Raw genomic sequence first — 19,929 nt, 5'->3', positions numbered from 1 at the left:
GCGAGGTGCCTAGGTGGCTCAGTCAGTTAAGTGTCTACCTTAAGCATCTGTCTTCAGCTCAGGTCATGATCCCGGGGTCCTGGGATCGAGTCCCATGTCGGACTCCCTGCTCAACAGGGAGCCTGCTTCTCCCTCTCCCTCTGCCTCTCCCCTGCTTGTGCTGTCTCTAATAAAATAAATCTTAAAAAAAAAAAAGATGCAATAGGTAATGAACAAGAATTCCCCAACTGCATCATGGAGCCTGCCCAGCCTCCCGAAGGTTGTGTCCACACAAGCCAAAAGGGTAAGTAACCAGGGAGTTTGATACACACAGCCCACCTGAATCATGCAAACCAAAATCATATCTGGCTTTCACATATATGTAAAGTTGTTTTTTAAGAAGGCAAACTCCCACACAATCTCATTACTTTAAAGGTTTGCTCCCACATCAAGGAGATGCAAAACATATAATGAAGGCAGCCCTATTTCATGCAGACACATTATAAATCGTAGGTTGGGGCAGGTTGAGGTTCACCAGATCTTTAAAAGGAATCAGCTGCTTTGTGAGGAAGGCTAAGAATCTGGCAGCCCAGAGCATCTGCAGACAGAATTTTTTTAAAGATTTTATTTATTTATTTATTTGAGAGAGAGCGCGCAAGGGAGCTCGCAAGCAGGGCGAGGAGCAGAGGGAGAGGGACAAGCAGACTCTGCGCTCAGCGTGGAGCTAGATGCAGGGCTCAATCCCACAACCCTGAGATCATGACCTGAGCTGAAATCAAGAGTGGGGAACTAACCAACTGAGCCACCCAGGCGCCCCTGCAGACAGAATTTTTTAAAGTTTCAATTTACACCTCATCCCTAGTCTTTTGCATTCAATAAAAAACGGACGATTTTACTTCTACTGGGTCCTTCAAGGCCACATATGGGTGATATAGAAACTTGCCTTTTGCAAGTAGCTGAAGCAAACTGCCCAAGACCAACAGAAACTTAATTCTGAGCTTTAAAAAAACAAAGTCATGTCATTTAAGCCGATCTTTATTAGACTCAAAAACACTCTCAAAAATAAGTTAATGAAAACATATTTTCTGAACCCTAAAGTGTTTTTCTTAATTTTGTTCTTTTTTAAATACCTTTTAAATTAATTTAGCAATATTCCTGAACTATGGCAAACGGACAAATACCAATGAGGATCCCATTCTACGAAAATCAGTCTGTTGCAGCTTGCTGGCTTTACATTCTCAAGGGCTCTCTGCCTCCAGACCAAGGGTTTTTAAGCCCTGCATCCATCTTTTCTCTGCAAGAACTGGTGAGAGCAGTTTCTGCAGAGGGATCCTCAGCATTGTCCTAACGTTTTAGAGAATAAGCACAAAGCACAGTCCTCCTTCTAGATTAGAGACTCAAACTTCAGTGAGCAGAACTCCCCTGGGCGCTTGTTAAAATGCAGGTTTCTGAGGCCCATGCAGAGATCGGTCTGGACTGGGGCCTGGGAATCTGTATTATTAACCAGCTCTCCCCTCCCCCACAGTGGTTGATATTGGACGGCCACAGCGTTGCAGTTTTAAGGTGACACACCAGACCACAGAGGGAAATCCTCTCAGGCCTCTTCCCGAAGCCGCATCCCATGGAGCCTTGGAGAGGATCTCTCTCCTCTGGGGCCCTCACCGAAATGGCAGCATCAAAAGCTCCCTGCCAGTTCCCCTAAAGCGGAGTCTCAGGGGACAGCCTTGGCCCAGCAGCTATTCTGCCAAGTCATCCATGTGATGCGCTAGCCCGAGGGTGAGGACCAGCCCCTTCCCCGCTTTAGCTCTCCACCTGTCTCCGAGAACCGAGACCGTTCGGGGCTGAGGCCCGGCCCCATCTCCCTCGCAACTGCTGGTCCAGCCCTTTCCAAAAGCTGTTGCGGCTCCAGCCGCAGTTACATCTAAACGGAGGGTCCCCGCTCACCGGATCTACCTTCACACCCCTGCAACCCTCATTGAGAACGCCGGTGGTTAACATCGAGTCGTCTCCATGGCAACCGACAGGGTGTCACAGACTCGGGATTACGGCTTCTCCGCGTGGGGATTCCAGACAAGAGGTTGGGGGCGGCGTCCCTCGGATGCCCTGACCCACACCCAAACTGAAGGGATGGATCCCTTTCCTTCCCGCCCCGGTCCGCGGCCCCTAGCCGGACCTCTGGCGCTCTGCGGCCACATCGAGCACCGAGGAGAGGGTGGATTTTTACGCCCCCCACCCGCCCCGCAGCCCTGCGGCGGGGGATGGCGGCGGGGTGGGCGCCCGCCACCCGCGCCCTCGAGCCCCGGCGGCGGAGCCCCAGTGCGCGCGGGCCGCGCGGGGCGGACGCGGGCGCGGGGGCGGGGGCGAGCAGAGGGCGGGCCCCGCGCGGGGCCTAAGCCCCACCCCCGGGGGCGGGGCCTGGCGCCGGGGAGTGTCAGGAAGAGGAAGAGCGCGGCCAGAGGCGGTGCGGGCGCGCGGCGAGCAGGGGCCGGGCCCAGGCGAGCGCCGCGCGGGCCACCATGGCCACGGACGAGCTGGCCAGCAAGCTGAACCGGCGGCTGCAGATGGAGGACGAGGGCGGCGCCGAGGCCCCGGAGCAGCCCGGGCTGAACGGGGCGGCGGCGGCGGCGGCGGCCGGGGCGCCCGACGAGGCGGCCGAGGCGCTGGGCAGCGCGGACGGCGAGCTGAGCGCCAAGCTGCTGCGGCGCGCCGACCTCAACCAGGGCATCGGCGAGCCCCAGTCGCCCAGCCGCCGCGTCTTCAACCCCTACACCGAGTTCAAGGAGTTCTCCAGGAAGCAGATCAAGGACATGGAGAAGATGTTCAAGCAGTGAGTGCCCGCCCGACCCGGCCCCCCCACCCACCCCGCGCGCCGGCCTCGGGCCCCGAACCCCTGAACCCCCGAACCCCGCGCCTCCCGGGACCCCTGCCGCCAGTCGTGCGCCCCCGAACCCCGACACACCAGGGGTGGCGACCCCGCGTCCCCTTTCGTTTAATCGCGAGGCTTCAAGACCTCCTCCCCACCACGCGTGTGAGTCTGGCGACCCCCAGCCCCTGACACGCGACCCCTCCTCACGGTGACGCGGCCGCCAGTACCCCATACGCGCGCACTCGGTGTGGAGGACCGCGCGGCCCCTCCAGGTAACCCCGAGTCCCCGCGAGCCCCCACTACCACCATACACATGAGTCTGAAGATTCTGGGGCTCTGGCCTCGGACCCCTGTGTTAGTGAAGCTTTCCTCGCCACCCACCAGACACCCACGCACCCTGAGATTTGAGGACCCCGTGGCCTCCCTTTCCCCCTCCCTGGCTACTCGAATTCCCTACCCCCACACCCAACACCCTGGTCAAAAACATCCACACACACCCCCAGCGCCTCAACAAAGGTTACCATTCCCTGCACCCCATGCTGTACCCATTCTTTTTATTGGGGTCCTTTCATTTCCTCTGCTTATCTCAGATTCCCCTCAACATAGGTTCTGGGCAAAGACCCCCCCCCCTTCAGTTATTCAGCATCTGCTAGCAAACTGTGGTCAAAGACCCTCCAGACCCTTCCACCCCTACCCCTATCCACTCTGCTAGCCAGGACCCCAATCCTTGACCCTCAGGTGGTCTCCTAGGGATCCCTCCATCCCTGCCCCCCACTCTGCAGGGATGTACCACCCATCCTCCCTTCAGGGCTGAGTCCCCTCCTCCCTCCACACACTGTTCCTCCCTCCTCTTGCCCTAACCTCCCCCCTCAGCAGCTTTGCAGTCACTGCCTTCCCCCACTGTGTGCCCCCTTTCCTCCCACATGGGGTTCCTGACACCCCACACCTCCCTATCTAATTTGCCTGGTTGCCCTCACCCCTACCTTTTCCTCTGTGTAATTCCATACACTGTGCCCTTAGCAGCTTGGACAGACACCCCCAGGCCTGTGGCTCAGCCCTCCCCACCCCACCCCACCTCCCAAAAAAACTTAAAATCTCTGTGAAGGGACTAAATGGTCCCCTTCTGGTCCATCCCTGAGTCCACCCAGTTGAGACTGAGATGGACAGCCAAACTCTTCACAACCACAGTTGTGCAGGGGGTGGGCTGGGGGGGGTGGTTTGTAAAAGCTCGCAGCCCCCTTCCCTTTAGTACCCTTCCACACTTCTTGTTGCCCATCCCCTTGCCCCTGGCCTCTGGAGGGGGAACAGCCCCGGGGTATGGTCTGGAGTGGAGAGGCGCTGGCCCACCTTGGCTGAGGCAGGAGGACAGGGCAGGATGGCGCTGTGTACCCAAGCAGCAAGCAGGAAGCCCAGGAGGGGGGTGTTTTGCAACCCCACAGCTTGAGAAAGGCTCTTTCCCACTTCTCGTCGCTTCTGCTTCTGCCTGTGGCCCCCACACAGGGGAAGAGGGTTTTGTTTCCCAGACCTGGATGGCTGGGAACCCCATACTTTCCCAAGGGTCAGCCTGGGGGGAAACTGAGTCCTTAACGCTCCTCTGGGCCTCTGTGTGGAAGTCCCCGGGCCCTGAGGAGCCTGCCTCTTTGACTCCAGGGTCTTTATTGGGAATTCTAAAGTTTCTTTCCCCACCAAAGACTGTCACCATCAGGAGAGCAGGATTTCCAGGACTCCAGCCCAAACTGATGGAAAGCTCCTTGAGCCCAGGGCTAGGTATAGATAGCTTCACTGTCTGGAGCTTCCTGTAGAGCCGGCCCGCCCCACAACCCCCGCCCCGGAGTCGGGGAGGCAGTGCAGGGGAGGCTGTTCAGATGCATCTGTGATTGATAGTGTCTAGGCGTTGATAGTATCTAGGTACAAAGGAGCTCCCGGATCCCACCCAGCACCCCCATGACGCAGAGCTGTCATCATCACCATGGCACAGGTGGGCGGTCTGGGCACAGAGAAGTTAAATAACTCGCCAAGACCACACAGCTAGAAAATGATGGAACCAGGATCTGAACTCAGGTCTGTGCCTCCAAAAGCCGTGTTCCTCCCTTCTGGGTTTTCCGTCACAGACATCTGCCTCCACGTGGGAGAACGCACTTCTCCAACACCCCCTTCCCATGTTCATGGCTGATTTCCCACCTCGCAGACCCACCATTGGCCCGTGTCTTTCTGCCAGAATCTTCCTTCTCTTGGGCTCCCTCAGCATTGCTACACCCCGCCAAAAAAAGATGGAGCTGTTTGGGAGAACCCATGCACCCCGAATGGGTAGGGACTTGGGAGGCCGCAGCTTGATCAGAAGGGGCGCATGACCAGAGGAATGGCCTGGAAGCCGCATTTGCGAGCACACTCACCTTCTAGAGAGGCTTTTTGGGGTGTTAGTTTGACAAGGTTTCCTCTGATGAAGTTTGGGGGGAGCTGAACGCCTTCCAACTCCCCTGCGGGCCACCTCTTGGCACCACTGCTGCTTGCTGCTTTGGAAGGGGTGGGGGCGGGGGGCAGGAAGGGGCCGCGGAGCTGGACTTCTAGGGAAGGAAGTGCCGCCCGCCGGGGCCCTGGCGAGGATAGAAAGCTGCAGGTTTTGTATTCAAGGAAACAAGGCTTCACTGTGCCGAGCCGAGCCCGGCCGAGCCCCAGCTGGGAACAGCCAACACACAGGCTCTCGGGGAGGACAAAACCCCTGTTCTGCTTCTGCTGCCCTGGTGGGGCCGCCACCTCCTGGGTCCAAGCAGGGCCCTGCTGAGAGCCTTCCACCCTGGTCTCCGGCTCCCTCCCGGGGAGGAGGGGAGCCCAGCCCTCCTGGAAGCCATTCACCGGGGCAGAGTACAAGAGAGAGGGAGGTCCTAGGGAACTGGGAGCTGGCCTTCCTTGGAAGGCAGGAGCTAGAAAGCCTGGTCTTCTGTCCCGGCTCTGCCCTGAATTACTTAGTAATTAATTCCCAGCTGCAAAAGGAGCAGACTGTATTCAGCAATGGCCTCCTTATTTCTGAGGGGTCCTGAACCCGCCGGGATGACAGACTGCCTTCCAGGGTCTTCTGGTTCATCCGTTTAGTGTCTATCAGCAGATCCTGCCCGAGGAGGGAGATAGAAGGAGAACCAAGGGGACTGAGGGAAGCAAGACAGGCTGTCCGCCGTCACTGACCTCACCATCCAGCCGTGCAGGTTCCAGCTGGGAGAGACCTCCAGCCCTGCTCCCCATCTTACAGAGAAGGCAACTGAGACCCAGAAAGTGTGGTGACTGGCTTGGGGTCACAGGGAAGTTTTCAGTGGCCAAACCAGAGCGTCCTTGTCTGCACAGCTGAGGATGGTGGTCCCCGCTTCTCAGGTGGGGCTGGGAGGGGGTGACTCCCGTGCAGCTCTGGCATCGTGCCTGGCACGCGGAGGCCCGGCCTCCGTGGAACCTGGATTCTTAGTCCTCCCTCCCCGGGTGGCCTCAGGCAGCCCCAGCACTTCTAACCTCTCTCCCCACCTCTCTCGGCCCATCCATTCAGGGCTCTCTCTGGAAACTTCCAGCCAAAGGGGGAATGGTGTGACCCCACAGAGCCTCAAGGGGGCCCACCTCTGGGCTGGCAGCAGCCTGTGTGAGGCTCTGTGGGGTTTTGTAAGTTGAGCCCAGCCCGAGAGGTCGGCAGCCACGTAATTCTGAACCTGCTGTGGAATCTGAGGAAGATGCCCTAGTTCCCTGCTTGGCCAGCCTTGTCCCCAGACACTGTATCTCATGACCCCTTGCATCAGAGAGGCAGGCTTCCCTCTCCTTCTGGATGCCTCTGCCCTTCGCTCTTCTCCATTTGCTCCTCCTCCCACGTGTCTCCTCAGACCCTGTCCCTCACAGAAGCTCCCCTAACATCCTTTCTGGAAGACAGCAGGACACAGTAATTAAGAGCAGCAGTCTGTGGGTTTGGAGTCTGTGGGTTTGAATCCCAAGGCCCTTAAACCTTCCGGGCCTCAGTTCCTCACCCTAAAACAGGCAGAGTAATAGCACCCACCTCACAGAGCTGTTGTGAAGTACTTAACCCAGTGCTCAGCACAAAGGAAGTATACTGTGAAGTTCCTGTCCCCTCATCCCTAGGCCTGGTGGTGGTCCTCTAGGCTGGCACGGAGGGTGTTCCACAGACGCTCCTGGCTGCCTCCACTTACTCCCTACAGAGCTGCCCGGCTGGCCAAGGCCTCATGCTTTGGGCCCGACGGTTGGGGAGCCAGCATGAGAACCCCCCTTTTCTCCTGCTGAACAGGCACTCCGGTTGACAGCTACATATGGCTCTGATAAATAACAAAAATGAGGAACAAATTCATTATCACTTAATTACGTGGAAGGCAGGTGGCAGAAAAAAGGAAAGAGCAAACGACAGCTCACGTCCGCCGCGGGGCAGCCGGGCGACTCCAGGCAGAGTGTTCAGCTTTGCAGGCTCACCCTGGGCTAAAGACCTTCCCTGGTTAGGTCTGAGGATTCAGTTTAAAGAGTCCTGGCCCTTTGTAAAGTGTCCATCATCATGTCCGGCCTGTGGGCTGTTAAAAACATAGATGCTTTTGAAAAAACATAAAATCTATCCATTTGATCATTTATCCAACACATACTAAGTTTCTGCTGTGTGCAAGTTCTAGAGAATCAAGGGAAGAAGGAAGCTCCCGCCCTCGGGGAGCTTAAAGTCTCATGAAAAGCAGTGGTATAGAGGGGTCTCTGGGGGTAGAGAGGATGGGCCCATGCGGCTAGAAGTGAAAACTTCCATTTCTTTATCTCGACCATGAGGACTGAACACACTCACGAGGGATGCCGTGATGATGCATCCTCCTCAGCCAGCCCCCTGCCTCCACACCCTCTCCTCGTTAAGTGGGACCCCCAGGTCCAGTTGCTCACAGCAGCGCAGTGAGGTGGGTAAATCATGACCCCCATTGGCCAGACAAAGAAATTGAGGCTCAAGGAGGTTGAGTCATGCACCCAAGGTTATAATAAGCGGCAGGGGCAGAATTAGAAGCAGGTCGGCCTGCAGGGAGCTCCAGAGGCAGAGAGAGGGCTGTGTTTATGGATGGGGGGCTTGGGGGAGGGGAGCTCTCAGAGCCTCAGGAGGGGAAGCCCTCTGTGGGGATATAGAGGTTGGGTCCTTCCACCTGCAGCCTCCAGGAGCCTGGCTTTCTGGGAAGATGATGCCACACCCCTGGGGAGGGAGGATTTCCCGAACTCAGTGCTCACCCTCTGCTCTTCCTACTTCCCCTTCTGATTCTGAGTCACCTCTCCCCTCCCCCGCCCGGGGACTTTTGGTTCCCCTTTGGCTTTGCACCTTCCTGCCTTCTCTGGTCTGGACCCTCTGGGTCCAAGGCCAGGCTTCAGCTGTGAGAGTCCAGGCTCTGGGAGACCAGGCCCTGCCGCCTCAGGGGAGGCCCTCTTGCAAGGCCAGCCCAGGCGGAGGAGGAGGAGGAGGCCAGGCAGAGCCGCTCTGAGACCTCAGCAGGGACAGTCCCCACTCCCTCCAGCAGCTGAGTTCCCTCTGACTGCTGAGCAGCCTTCTCCTTAGCTGACTTCCGCTTTTCAAGGACTGCAGAGAAGCAAGAATCCCATGCCAGCAGGGTGCGGCTAGCAGGGAGCCAGTCCTGGGGTTCCTGAGCTGTGTGGGGACCCTCGTGTGACGGAGGCGGACGCTGTCCGCCTACCCCATCCCGGGCACCTTGTCTCTTATTTAATCCTTTTATGGCATCCTGTGAGCTCATCATCACTCTTGTCACAAATGAGAACACGGGGTCTCCCAGAGGTTACGGGACCTGTCCAGCGTCACACAGCTAGTAAGGAGCGGGGACAGCATTTGAACTTGGGTCTGTCTGACTCCCAAGTCCCTGGTTCCCACGGGCCCTAAAGAGGGCGGCGGCAGCGGCAGCCGGGTGCTTGTTAGAAATGCGGCTCCATCCCGGGTCTACTGGATCGGAATCCGCATTTTAACACTCAAGTGTCCGAAGCACCAGGCCACCCACAGCTGTCTCCCCCCACTTGCCTGAGGACGTCCTTCGGGTAAGGCAGGTTACTCAGTCTGGGCAGTAAGGGGAAGATTAAGTTAAATAATAAACACAAGGTTGGACTAGACACTCAGTGAGTGTTCTTTGCAATCACTGTTGTAATGATAAATATTATTCCGAGTTGGCAGGACACCCGCCGCTGGCATTACAGGCCCAGGGAGATGCCCTCCTCTGGGGGTAGAGAGGATGCCAAGGCTGGCCAAGGCCTCATGCTTTGGGCCCGACGGGCTCAGCATGTGGCAGTTGAACCCGAGACTGGGAGGTCCCGAGCCCTGACAAGCCCCCAGCTGATTGCCACCAACTTGTGGGGGGGCTCCCACTTGATCCTTAGACTCACTGAAAAGCTGTGGGAGGGCCGTGAGCCACATGCATGCGCACACGCACACACACACACACACGCACACCCTCTTCTTGGCTGACATGGCAACAGATCGAGTGTCCGATTCTGCAGATAGGACTGGAGGAAGTGGTGAGTGGCTGGGCTCCCCCCACATGAGTCAGACAGTCTGGGGTTGGGGGCGTGCACGACCCAAGGGGCCATGCCGAGGGAGCAGTTATCAGAGCATGTGGGTGGTGGGTGGCCACCTGCGGAGGGAGACGGGCAGGGCCAAGCTGGCTGCAACAGCGAGCAAGGCCAGAATTTTTCTCTTGTCCAGAACTTTCCTGCCCCAAGGGACCTGCCTTCCCAGTTCATAGGACAAAGAGTAGCGAGGCCTAGGAGCCACTGGGGGAGACAGGCTGGGGAAAGACCGGGTCTGTGAATGCCGAGACCAAAGCCAGGTGGGCCTGGGGGGATCCTTGGTCCATAAACACTGCCCTCTCCAGCTGTTTCTCCTCCTGGGGACCCGCCATGGGCTGAGGGGCCAGCCGCAAAGGCCTGGGAGAGGAAGCAGAAGGGACAGAATTGGCGTCTCCGTGCCCCAACCTTGCCCGCCCTGTGCAGCAGCTGTGGTAATTCCTCATTCTGCCATCAGACTCCACAGCACGGCTGGTAGGTGGGGAGGCTCGTTCACGAGGAACAACCTTCTTTTTTTTAATTTCTTTTTTTTTTAGTATGTTATGTTAATCACCATACATTACATCATTAGTTTTTGATGTAGTGTTCCATGATTCATTGTTTGCATATAACACCCAGTGCCCCATGCAGAACGTGCCCTCCTTAATACCCATCACCAGGCTAACCCATCCCCCACCCCCTATGGTAAAGAAAAAAAAAAGAGGAACAACCTTCTAATAATTCCAAAGCCAACATGGGCTGCCTTAAGTGAAGCAGTGAGCTTCCTGTGCTCAGAGGCATTCAAGACACAAGCAGGAAAACTGCCTTGGGAATCTGCCCTTCACGGACGGCTGAACGAGTGGCCTCCAATATCCCTCCCAACCTGAGACTCTCTAGTACAGGGTCTGTGGGCATCAGGACACAGCATAGGAGTTAAAAGCATATGTGTTTCAGCAGGTCTGGGTCCAGATCCCAGCTTTGTCCTTGTCAGCTATGGCCTCGGCCAAGTCACTTCCTCCCCGAGCCTCCATCTCCTCATCTGTCATATGGGGATATTTATGCCTGCTTCACAGGGTTCTTGTGAGGGTCTGATGCAGAATACTTGGCATAGTGCCTGGCGCATAATAAGTGCTCAGCAAAGAGTAGCCACTAAGGATAATACTGTTACGAAACAGGGTGTTGATATGGGCGCGGTAGGAGCCAGCCGCTGGCCACCCCCCACGACTCCTGGTTATCAGAACCAAGGTGGGGGAGGAGTAGCCAGCTGGGTGGGACGTGCTCGGCCCAAAGGGGCAAAGTCTGCCTGGGTGGTGGCCGGCTGTACCACTCTCCAGGGCAGATGGGAGGGATTTTGTCACCGGCATCCGGGCCGGCAGCTGCCGAGCCCTGCCTGTTGAGGACTATTCAGGGGGAGGCGGGTAGGAATGTGGGCACGGTGCCAGGTACAACAGCCTCCCTCCGGTGCTGGAGAAAAGTGCTGAGCTCCCAGCCTGTGAGTTGTGATGCAGCTGGCCCTCCCAGGCAGGCCCCAGGCCAGGCTCTCAACCCAGCGCCCCCCAGCCCTACAGGCTTGAGAATTCAGGACCCTCCATGGGACCAGGAAGAAGAGGGAAGCAGACAGGCAGGAAGAAGGAACGCCTCCAGCTCTGGGGATCCTGCAGTTCACCGGCTGTGTGACCCCAGGCTGGTCGCTGCCTACTCTGGGCCCCAGTAGCCCCCACCACCACATAACATAAAGCAGGTAGACCAGGCTATGCGGACAGGTCCTGTGCACTGACTCGCTTTCCCTGGTCCCCCTGAGCCACCTGCACCCTCAGTTACAGCTCAGGGAGAGAGCTGATGGATGAGAGGGTCTCCCCAGCCAGGGCCATCTCCTGTGTTGCCAGTCACCCACTGCCGGTGGCACGGTGACAGTCCCCCCCTTACCTTGTCACTTCCTTCCCATGAGAGAAGGGGACAGAGTAATCCAGGGCTGAGGCTCCTCTCTCCCTCTGCCCAGCAAGAGAGCAAAAGGCTCTGTCCTGCTGTCTTTCTACGTCCCCAAGTGGTGAGGTCTTTGAATCAGGCCCAGTGGGGGAAGTAGTGGGAGCCTCAGAGGAGGGGGAGATGCTGGGGGGCAGCGCTGGATCATCTTGCCTCCCCCCACCCCCCGCCTCCAGACCAGTCTACAGCGAGCGTTTCTCACAGCCGTGCTCCATCAGGACTGGCGCCCAAGGGAGGGGCCCTTGTGTCTTTTACCATCATCATTCTTAATCAGCACCATTTTACGTTCTATGTGCAAAGTACTTAACGTACTGTGTGGGACACACCAAGTGCTCAGTGGCCACGATTATAATGAAATTAGCAGGCTTTAAGCACCCATTACGTACCAGGCATTTTATGTTCATCATCTCATTTAATCTTTAATCCTAAAGGTAAGTAGTGATAATAATGCTTCTATTTATTATTATTACAGTTGGCGTTATTGTCCATGCGTGCCCATTAAGTGCTTACCGTGGGCCAGGCTCTGTGCTAGGAACTGATGTGGCTTGTCTCTTTTAATCTTTGCCTCCGTCCTGAGATGGGTCCTTTGATCCCCACGATGTAAATGGGGACACTGGGGTCTGTGGGCTTAGGTGACTTGACCAGGATCAGCCAGCCAGCCAAGTGGCAGATCTGGGGTTTGGACCCCAGTCAGTCTCAGCAAAGTTGATATGACAGAACCTTCAGGGTCATCTTCAGTCACCCTAGGGACTTGGCTGATCCAGTGGCCCCGAGCCCGGGGCACAGAGTAGATGCTTGCTCCCCAGGAGCCTTGTGGGAATGGCCTCCCCCCCCCGCCCCCGCAGTGTCTCCTCCTTTGGGGGACCCAACTCCCACCCCAGCACCTGGCCTCTTCCTGACCTCTGTCGACTCCCCTTGGCAACTGATCTGCTGGCACTGTGACCAGCCCCTGCACTGTCCCCGTGGGGACCAGAGCCCGCCCGGGAGAGAGCCCAGACCCGGTAATTGATTGACTTTTGATTGATGCAAGCAGCGGGTTCAAGCCGCAGATAAAGCTGCAGCCCAGCCAGGCCTGAGAGACCAACAAATACGGAGCCAAAGTCTGTCCAAGTTCGGTCACTTTATCTGCACTTCCTCTGAAACTGAGCCACCCCCAGCTGCGGAAGAAACCCATACACGTGAGCAGTAAATAAAGCTGGGGCTCAGGAGAGGCAGGTGGGACAGCGGAGGAGAGTGTGGGAACCCCAGGGATGGGGGGGTGAGTCCCTGGCGAGCTGGTCAGCAGGCCAGCGCCCTCACCCCTCCTATCCTTGTTCCCTGGTCAGTCACATGGGGAAATAATCCTCCCAGGATTGCTGAGCACAGAAGTTGTAAAGAAAAAACTGCCTGGCACACAGTAGGAGCTTCCGAGAGGCAACTAGATCTCACTCTAGTGATGGCCACGCTCCATTTCTGGAGTCCGCTCCGTGTGCGGGGCACGGGGCTAAGTGCGGGCCGTGCAGGAGCTCGGTCAGTCCTCACGCCGACCCTGCGAGAGCGTCACCGTCACAGCTCGGCTGGAGGCTCACGGGGCAGGGTCTCCCAGAACCCAGGCGGTCTGCGCCAGCCCTGACATGGCAGCGGGGCTTCCCTGAAGGGCGGCGTGCACATGGCTTGCCCCAGGGAGGACCGGCCCCCTCACCAGGCTGCTCTCCGCTCCACGACCTGTCACTCGGGGTCACGCCGCAGCTGCCCAGCCCCCTTCCCAGACTCCAAAGGGGGGAGGCGGGGCCTCTGCCGTGCCCCCCTACCCCAGGGCCCCTCCAGCTTGAAGGGGAGCCTGGAGCATGGGATCGTAGGCCTGCCTGGCCCTCCCGAGGCCCACAGCCTTCTCCCACCCCCTCTCACGCCGGCTCCCACCCCAGCCATGGCACTGCCCCCAGGGACCTCTGGCACATCTGCCCTGTCTCCCTTCCCCCTCGCCCCCAGCCCTGCGGGGGAAAAAGGCTTCAGGACCGTGGTCGCTGCAGGGTTCCCAGAACCCCGTCTTCCCCGTGCTGCCCCGGGCCGTCACTTCCAACCACTGACTCGTTTGTGAACTATTTATACCCCTCGCACCAACTGCTCAGTGCTCCGGGCAGACGGCTCCGTGCTGCGGGCCCCACCAGGACCCCTGGAAGCGGGCTGACACAGAGCAGGTGCGCAGGCTGAGGAGCTGGGCTTCCGCCCCCTTCCTTTACTGCTCTGTGACCTTGGGCAGGTCACTTAACCTCTCTGAGCCTCCATTATATAAGGTTATTACGGGGATTAAGTACAACAAAATATGTAAAGTTCCCTGGCACAAAGACAGATTTCAAAAAGTGGTTTCTATTAGTTGCTCAAGGTCATGCGGAGCTTACATATAATAGGGCTGGGGGAAGGGACCTGGGGAGCCCTGAGGAAGGCACAGAAGCGAGGTGTGTGTTCATGCAGGAACACCAAGACCAGGACACGGGTTTCTGCAGCTCAGCCCCTCTGTGTCGCTCTGTTGTCACCAACACACCCAGGCAGCTTGAGGCCTGGGGCTACGCAGGCTTCTCTCGGCTCAGAAAGCCCATTTTAGCCCTGAGAGCACACTTCCCACCCCCCACCAAGAGGCAGTCAGGGCAGGTGTTTGGTTAGCCTGATAAGAGGGCCCACATCCGCTGTGATATGATGAGCTCTGCGGCACCTCCCCAGCCGGGGGAACGGCCCGGAGGCCATCTCTGACCCAAGGTCTTACCGCAAGGAGGCCCGCGAGAGGGACATTTAGACAGCCCCCCCCCCCACGCACACTGTCCCCGTGTCTGCTGGGCCGTTGGTGGCAGAAAACAGACCTGCAGTGTGCAGACACACATTTATCACCTAATCAGCGTCGCAGCCCTTTCCAGCCACAGCCCCCCTCCCCACTCACAGCTGGCACACCCCGCACAAACTGTTCCCTGAGTTTGCCCCGGGCCACCTCCCAGCAAGCTGCAAGAGGACCTCGCCCCGGGGGCCTCCCTCCTGAGGCCCTGCCCTGTGACACGTGCTACATTCTGCCTCTCTCCTGGGTGGAGGCAGGAGTAGGGGAGCGATGGGGCCAGTAGGGATGCCAGGCTGGCCCTGGAGATAACATCAGGGTCGCCGCCCCCCCGCCCCGCCCCTGCAAGCCGTACCCTGTGGTGTCGTGAATTCTTTCTCCCTGCTGCTCCCGTCCCACTCAGTACAGGCAGGCTGTGGTTTCAGCTTCCTTACGCATCGCACTGGCCCAAAAGTTAGCGCTGTTCCACATGGCAGAGGCCTCAGGCCATGTGGGGAGTTGCTCGTCATCAGAGGTAACCAAGCAGTAGCCACGCCTCGGGACTTCACGTGGACCGAAGTCCCTTCCAGCTGCAACAGGGTGACAGGCTCCTCACAGTCCAGCCCGTGGTGCTCCGACCCATCAGGTGTGGGGCGTCAGGATGTCCTTAGCCTCTGCCTTTGCTCCCACAGGTACGACGCTGGCCGGGACGGCTTCATTGACCTGATGGAGCTGAAGCTGATGATGGAGAAGCTCGGAGCCCCGCAGACCCACCTGGGCCTGAAAAACATGATCAAGGAGGTGGATGAGGATTTTGACAGCAAGCTCAGCTTCCGGGAGGTGAGCCCGCTCCCCGTGGGGGGCTCTCAGCTGCCTTGAGTGAGGAGGGAAGGATGTCCATTCCTTCACATGGTCAGCACTTACTGAATGACTTCTGTATACCTGACCCTGGCGGGGGCCTTTGGGAATCCAGAGGAAAGCCCTGTGCTCCTAGGGTCCTGGAGTGTAGAGGGGGAGATTCCCAGAGAGCAAAATGGCAGGGTGCTGTGACCCAGGAGACGGGGGGACGGGGCGGAGGGAGTGACGTGCACTGCGTCCAAGAGGGGCCAGGCTCTGTGCTGGGTGACTTCACACTTGGGGTCTCAGTCCGTCTTCACTCTGGGGCAGAAGCCATGAGCAAGCCTGTTCCGAGGAGGAGGAAATGGAGGCCCACAGCCAGAAAACACGGTAGTGGACCCCAGGCAGCCTCGGGTGAATGACAGCGAACCAGCAAGAAGCCTAGAGGAGACAGAGCAAGGAAAAGGCGGTGGGAGGACGCGTCCAGGGAGGAAGGTGCAGGCCGTGCACGATGATGGTGTGGAGTCAGTGCACGATGATGGTGTGGAGTCAGGATGTGGGTTCAGAACCTTCTTCGTCACTTTCTGCTGCTGAGATTCGGGGCAGGTTTTTTCCTTGTCTCTGAGTCTTCCACAGTCTGTAAAATGGGCACAATCCTATACCTTGAGGACTCAGTAAATTGGTTGGGGGAACAGTGGAGACAAAGATACGAGGTAGGTTGGGGCTCTTCCGGGGAGCCAAGCATGGGCACACAGGCCTGCGGCAGCCCCGGATCCCGGGAGAGCGGGAGATGGGTCACCTTGCCTCCCATTGTACAGACGGGCACACCGAGGCCCAGAGCATGGCAGGAGAGAGCCCAGACCTCTGGCCCCTTGCCCCTCCCTGACGACGTGCTTTTCTCCCGACCGCAGTTCCTCCTGATATTCCGCAAGGCAGCGGCTGGGGAGCTGCCCGAGGACAGCGGGCTGCACGTGCTCGCCCGCCTCTCCGAGATCGACGTCTCCACCGAGGGCGTCAAGGGGGCCAAGAGCTTCTTTGAGGCCAAGGTGAGGAACCAGAGGCTGTGTGGAGCCCAGGGTGGGGGCGCTCAAGGACAAGGGTGCCGGGGAGAGGACAGGACCCTGAGTTAGCTCCAGGGTCAGTGCTCACCCTTCGTGTTCCTGCTGAGGCCGCACAGAGGAGACAGGACGCTGACGCAAGGGCTGGCCTGGGCAGGGCCCACAGCGCTCCTGGCTTCTGTCCCCTTCCATCAGGCTGGGATCCCTCCCGGCTTCCCCTTTCTCTCTCTAGCCCACAGAACCACTATCCCCGAAGGACTAGTCCTTGAAAGGTGGGCCCGGGAGATGGCAGAGCAGGCCCAGAAACACAGGGCACTGGCTCATGGGCCTCTCAGAGACCCCAGCCCCGCCAGCCCCGGCCTGGAGAGAGTATGGGCCCCAGAGGCGCCCACGTACACGGCAGCTTCCTGGTGCCGCACGCACTTAGGTGGAGGGGACAAATACGGCTCCTAGATTCTGACCTCCCAGGGCACCTGCTTTTCCTTCTTTCTCCCTCTCCCCATGTTAACTAAGAACATTGCTTCTGAAGGCTGCCTCCCACCTCCCTCTGGGCTTCTGGGGTTGATGGGATGTTCCAGGGTTCATCAGTGGGACCTGGTATGCATCTGGGCTTCCCAGGACGGGAAGCAGGATAAGAATAGCAACTTCAGGGGGCGCCTGGGCGCCCCAGTCGGTTAAGCATCTGCCTTCGGCTCAGGTCATGATCTTGGGGTCCTGGGATCGAGCCCTGTGTCCGGCTCCCTGCTCAGAGGGGAGTCTGCTTCTCCCTCTCCCTCTTCTTCTCCCTCCAACTTGTGCTCTCCACCCCCCAAATAAATAAATAAATAAAAGAGCAACATCGAAGCTCCCACTTACGGGACTCACTCTAGGCAGCAAACACCAAATATATGTTGTAGCTTCCAATCCCCTCAACGAATCCTCAAGTCAGTTATTGAGCTATTCAGGCTCTGAATGGGAAACTGAGGCTCAGTGAAGCCCCCGGCCCCGGGCCCAAGCTAGCGAGAGGCAGAGCGGTCTGCGGGCTGGCAGGGGGAGGGCACGGGACCGAGGGCCCGAGAGCCCACGGTGGAGGCCCAGACGCCCCTCCCGCCCTGACCCCCGTCACCCCGACTCCACTGCAGGTCCAGGCCATCAATGTGTCCAGCCGCTTCGAGGAGGAGATCAAGGCGGAGCAGGAGGAGAGGAAGAAGCAGGCGGAGGAGATGAAGCAGCGGAAGGCAGCCTTCAAGGAGCTGCAGTCCACCTTCAAGTAGCAAGGAGCTGCGGCCTGACCGCTTGGCCCCGGCCCCAGTGCCCAGTCCAGCCAGCAGGGGTGGGCAGACTGGAGGCCGAGCCTGAATCCTGGGCTCTGTCTGAAGGGACCATACGGAAAACCTACCAAGTCTGTGAACGGAGCCAGCTGAGGGGTGTCCCAGGCGGCCCGGCCCCGCCGCTCCCTCCCGCTCTTCCTGGGGCCCGGCCGCCTGTGCTGGCTCCTCGCCTGGCCCAGCCCTCCCTGGCGACCCCGGTGTGTGTCTCGCCCCCGGCCGCCCCTGCCTTCCAGCTCTGCCGCAGCTCCGAGCCCAGCTCCTGGGCCTGGGGGACTCGCTGCCCTCCATACGCTCTCCTCCTCCCTGCCCAGCGGCCCCTGCCCTTAACCTGCAGAGCGCGTGGCCCCTGGGGCCCTCGAGCCGCTTCCCAGTCCGGGGAGGACTCCGGGGAGGACGGACGGCAGGAATGTGGCGGGCTCCAGCTCTGTAGCAGGACCGAAGGGGCTAAGCAGAGGCCCGGGGGCTCCCCACCCCCGACGACTGTTCCTCCAGCCCTGCCTCCTCTCTCTGCTGGGCGGGGAGGGGGGCTTCTGTTTAGGCAGAGGGACCCAGGCCCCCGCACCCCATGTCCACACAGAGGCCCCAGCCAGGCAGGGGAGGGGGCAGCTGTGCTGATCTACCTCACGGGCCCACGCTCTGCCGCCCGTGCCAGGGATCATGGGCAGGGAAGGCTCCGGGGCCAGAAAGGCCACTCCGCAGTCTCCCTGGAACCACCCAAGGGTCCCAGGGGCTCGGGAAAGAGCAGGGTGGGGAGGAGGGATTGGCCCCTTCACGGGGAAGGAAACCAGCGCCCAGCTCCGTTCTCCAGGACGCGTCCAAGAAGTGCTTTAAGTGGCTTGCACGGACCAGGCGGTGGGGAGCAGGGGCCCTGCGTGGCCCCTTCACGCCATCCTTCCCCCAAGTGATGGGCACCGTCTTGTCACCAGTGACGGGACCTGTCCCGTCACCCCCCCCCCCCGAGGAAGCATGGGGACCCCAGCCCTCCCTGTGCCCATCCGCAGACGGGCGGCGGCCAAGCCTGTGCCACCAGCCCGGTCCCACGCAGCTCCCAGTGTGCTCACTTCCGTGCGTGCGTGTCCGTGTGTGCGCGCGTCTGTGTCCGTTGCCGTGTCGTGAAACTGTGCCCGTCACCCAGTCCAAACCAGTGAGTGGCCCTCGAGGCCACGGTTATGCAACTTTCGGTGTGTGTCATGACGTCACTGCTTTGTAAACTTGATAACTCTTTATTTTAGTAAGATGCCACAAGAGTCCACAAAACTCCTGTTGGATTTGCAGAGGTTTTATTTTTTTGGCCTTAGAACCTGCAGAAATTAGGAGGTACTGACCCTAGTGCGGCAGCCTTGGCCCTGGATTGCGTTTGCCTTAGCGGATATGTTTATACAGATGAATATAAAAAGTTCTTTTTCTTTGGCTTATTGCTTCTCCCCCCTTCTCACCTTCCCACAAAGAAAGCTACTTCTTCATTTGGTGGTACAATTATTTTTTTTAACTAAAATAAGATAAAAGTCTATATTCTTATGTGTGTGTGGTTCTTGTTGGTTGGTGGAGGAGGGGAGGGGCTGGGAGAGGGAGGAAGGGGACGAGGCCACCTGGTGCTGGGGCAGCATTTATTCAGGTGGCTCCCGTGTCCTGTCAGAGGCCCCAGGAAGAGACTTTTCCTAAGGGGGGAGGCTGAGCGTGATGCCCACCCCTCTCACCAGGGGCTACTCTAAGCGCTTTACATATATTTACTCAGGTAATCCTCACCACCAGCCCATGAGGGGTGCTGTTTTGTTTCCCAGAAAATCTCCCAGAGGCACACGGGCTGGGAGGAGACAGACGGGGCTGGGGGGTGGGGGGGAACAGAATGCAGACCCAGGCCCTCAGCCCGCAGCCGGTCCCCCTCCCCATCCGCTCACCCGCCAGGCAAGTTCAGATGAGGGCATGCACTGGAAGTGGTGCCACCACTGTGGGCGTTCTAGATAGATGCACCCAAGAGACCCCCAAGATTGTCCCCCATGCAGACACACCCCAAGCCTCCACCACCCCCGCAACACACACACACACACAAGACAGGCTGGGGTGGTAGCATGATGAAGAAAGACCCAGGGTGCTCCCCATGTGGCATTGGACAGATCAGGCTCCTATTGGGTCACAGGCTCCCACAGGTCTGTTCAAAGTGAAGGTGGGCTAGGGTCTCTAGGGTCTTCCCAGCCCTGCAGTTTTCAGGTACGGGGTGCAACCTGAGTTGGGGTGTGGGAGTGTGGGATTCGGCTGGGCATCGCTGCCCCCAGGTGGAAGTGGGTGGTACTGCAGTAGCCCCAGGCTCCCTCACCTGCCCTGTCCTTGGAGTGGGTTTCCTGGGGAAGGTCACTGGCACAAGCCGCCCAATGCCAAAGATGCCACCATCATGAACACAACATGTTAGGTTCAGCGTTGTCTTTCGGTACCCCTTTCCCAAGGGAAGAACATCAGAACCCCTAACGTCCAAGCTCAGAGGGTCTTAGAACAAAGGGGTAGAGGACCCTGACTGGGAAGGACTAAAATTCAAGCTCTCGAGCCCCGCCTTCCAGCTGGCCCATGATGGATGTGGGCCTCGGG

At 58.7% G+C, this 19,929-nt stretch overlaps 1 protein-coding gene across 1 annotated transcript; it reads left to right on the top strand.

The window, feature by feature from the left end:
* The first annotated feature begins 2,428 nt into the window (after positions 1-2,428).
* EFHD2 (EF-hand domain family member D2) lies at positions 2,429-18,867 on the top strand. The gene is made up of 4 exons (XM_036100344.2): positions 2,429-2,806; positions 14,837-14,984; positions 15,893-16,027; positions 17,161-18,867. The coding sequence occupies exons 1-4, from the start codon at positions 2,496-2,498 to the stop codon at positions 17,290-17,292; spliced, it is 726 nt and encodes a 241-aa protein (XP_035956237.1). The 5' UTR covers positions 2,429-2,495; the 3' UTR covers positions 17,293-18,867.
* Positions 18,868-19,929: the final 1,062 nt, after the last annotated feature.

Source organism: Halichoerus grypus, chromosome 5 (genome assembly GCF_964656455.1).
Source record: "Halichoerus grypus chromosome 5, mHalGry1.hap1.1, whole genome shotgun sequence".
Classification (NCBI taxonomy): Eukaryota; Metazoa; Chordata; class Mammalia; order Carnivora; family Phocidae; genus Halichoerus; species Halichoerus grypus.
This window is presented reverse-complemented; position numbering and strand designations above follow the sequence as displayed.

Coding starts and splice junctions, on each gene's coding strand:
- EFHD2 (XM_036100344.2), top strand. CDS start 2,496: ATGGCCACGGACGAGCTGGCCAGCAAGCTGAACCGGCGGCTGCAGATG. Junction 2,807..14,836: donor ATGGAGAAGATGTTCAAGCA/GTGAGTGCCCGC, acceptor TTGCTCCCACAG/GTACGACGCTGGCCGGGACG. Junction 16,028..17,160: donor AGAGCTTCTTTGAGGCCAAG/GTGAGGAACCAG, acceptor ACTCCACTGCAG/GTCCAGGCCATCAATGTGTC.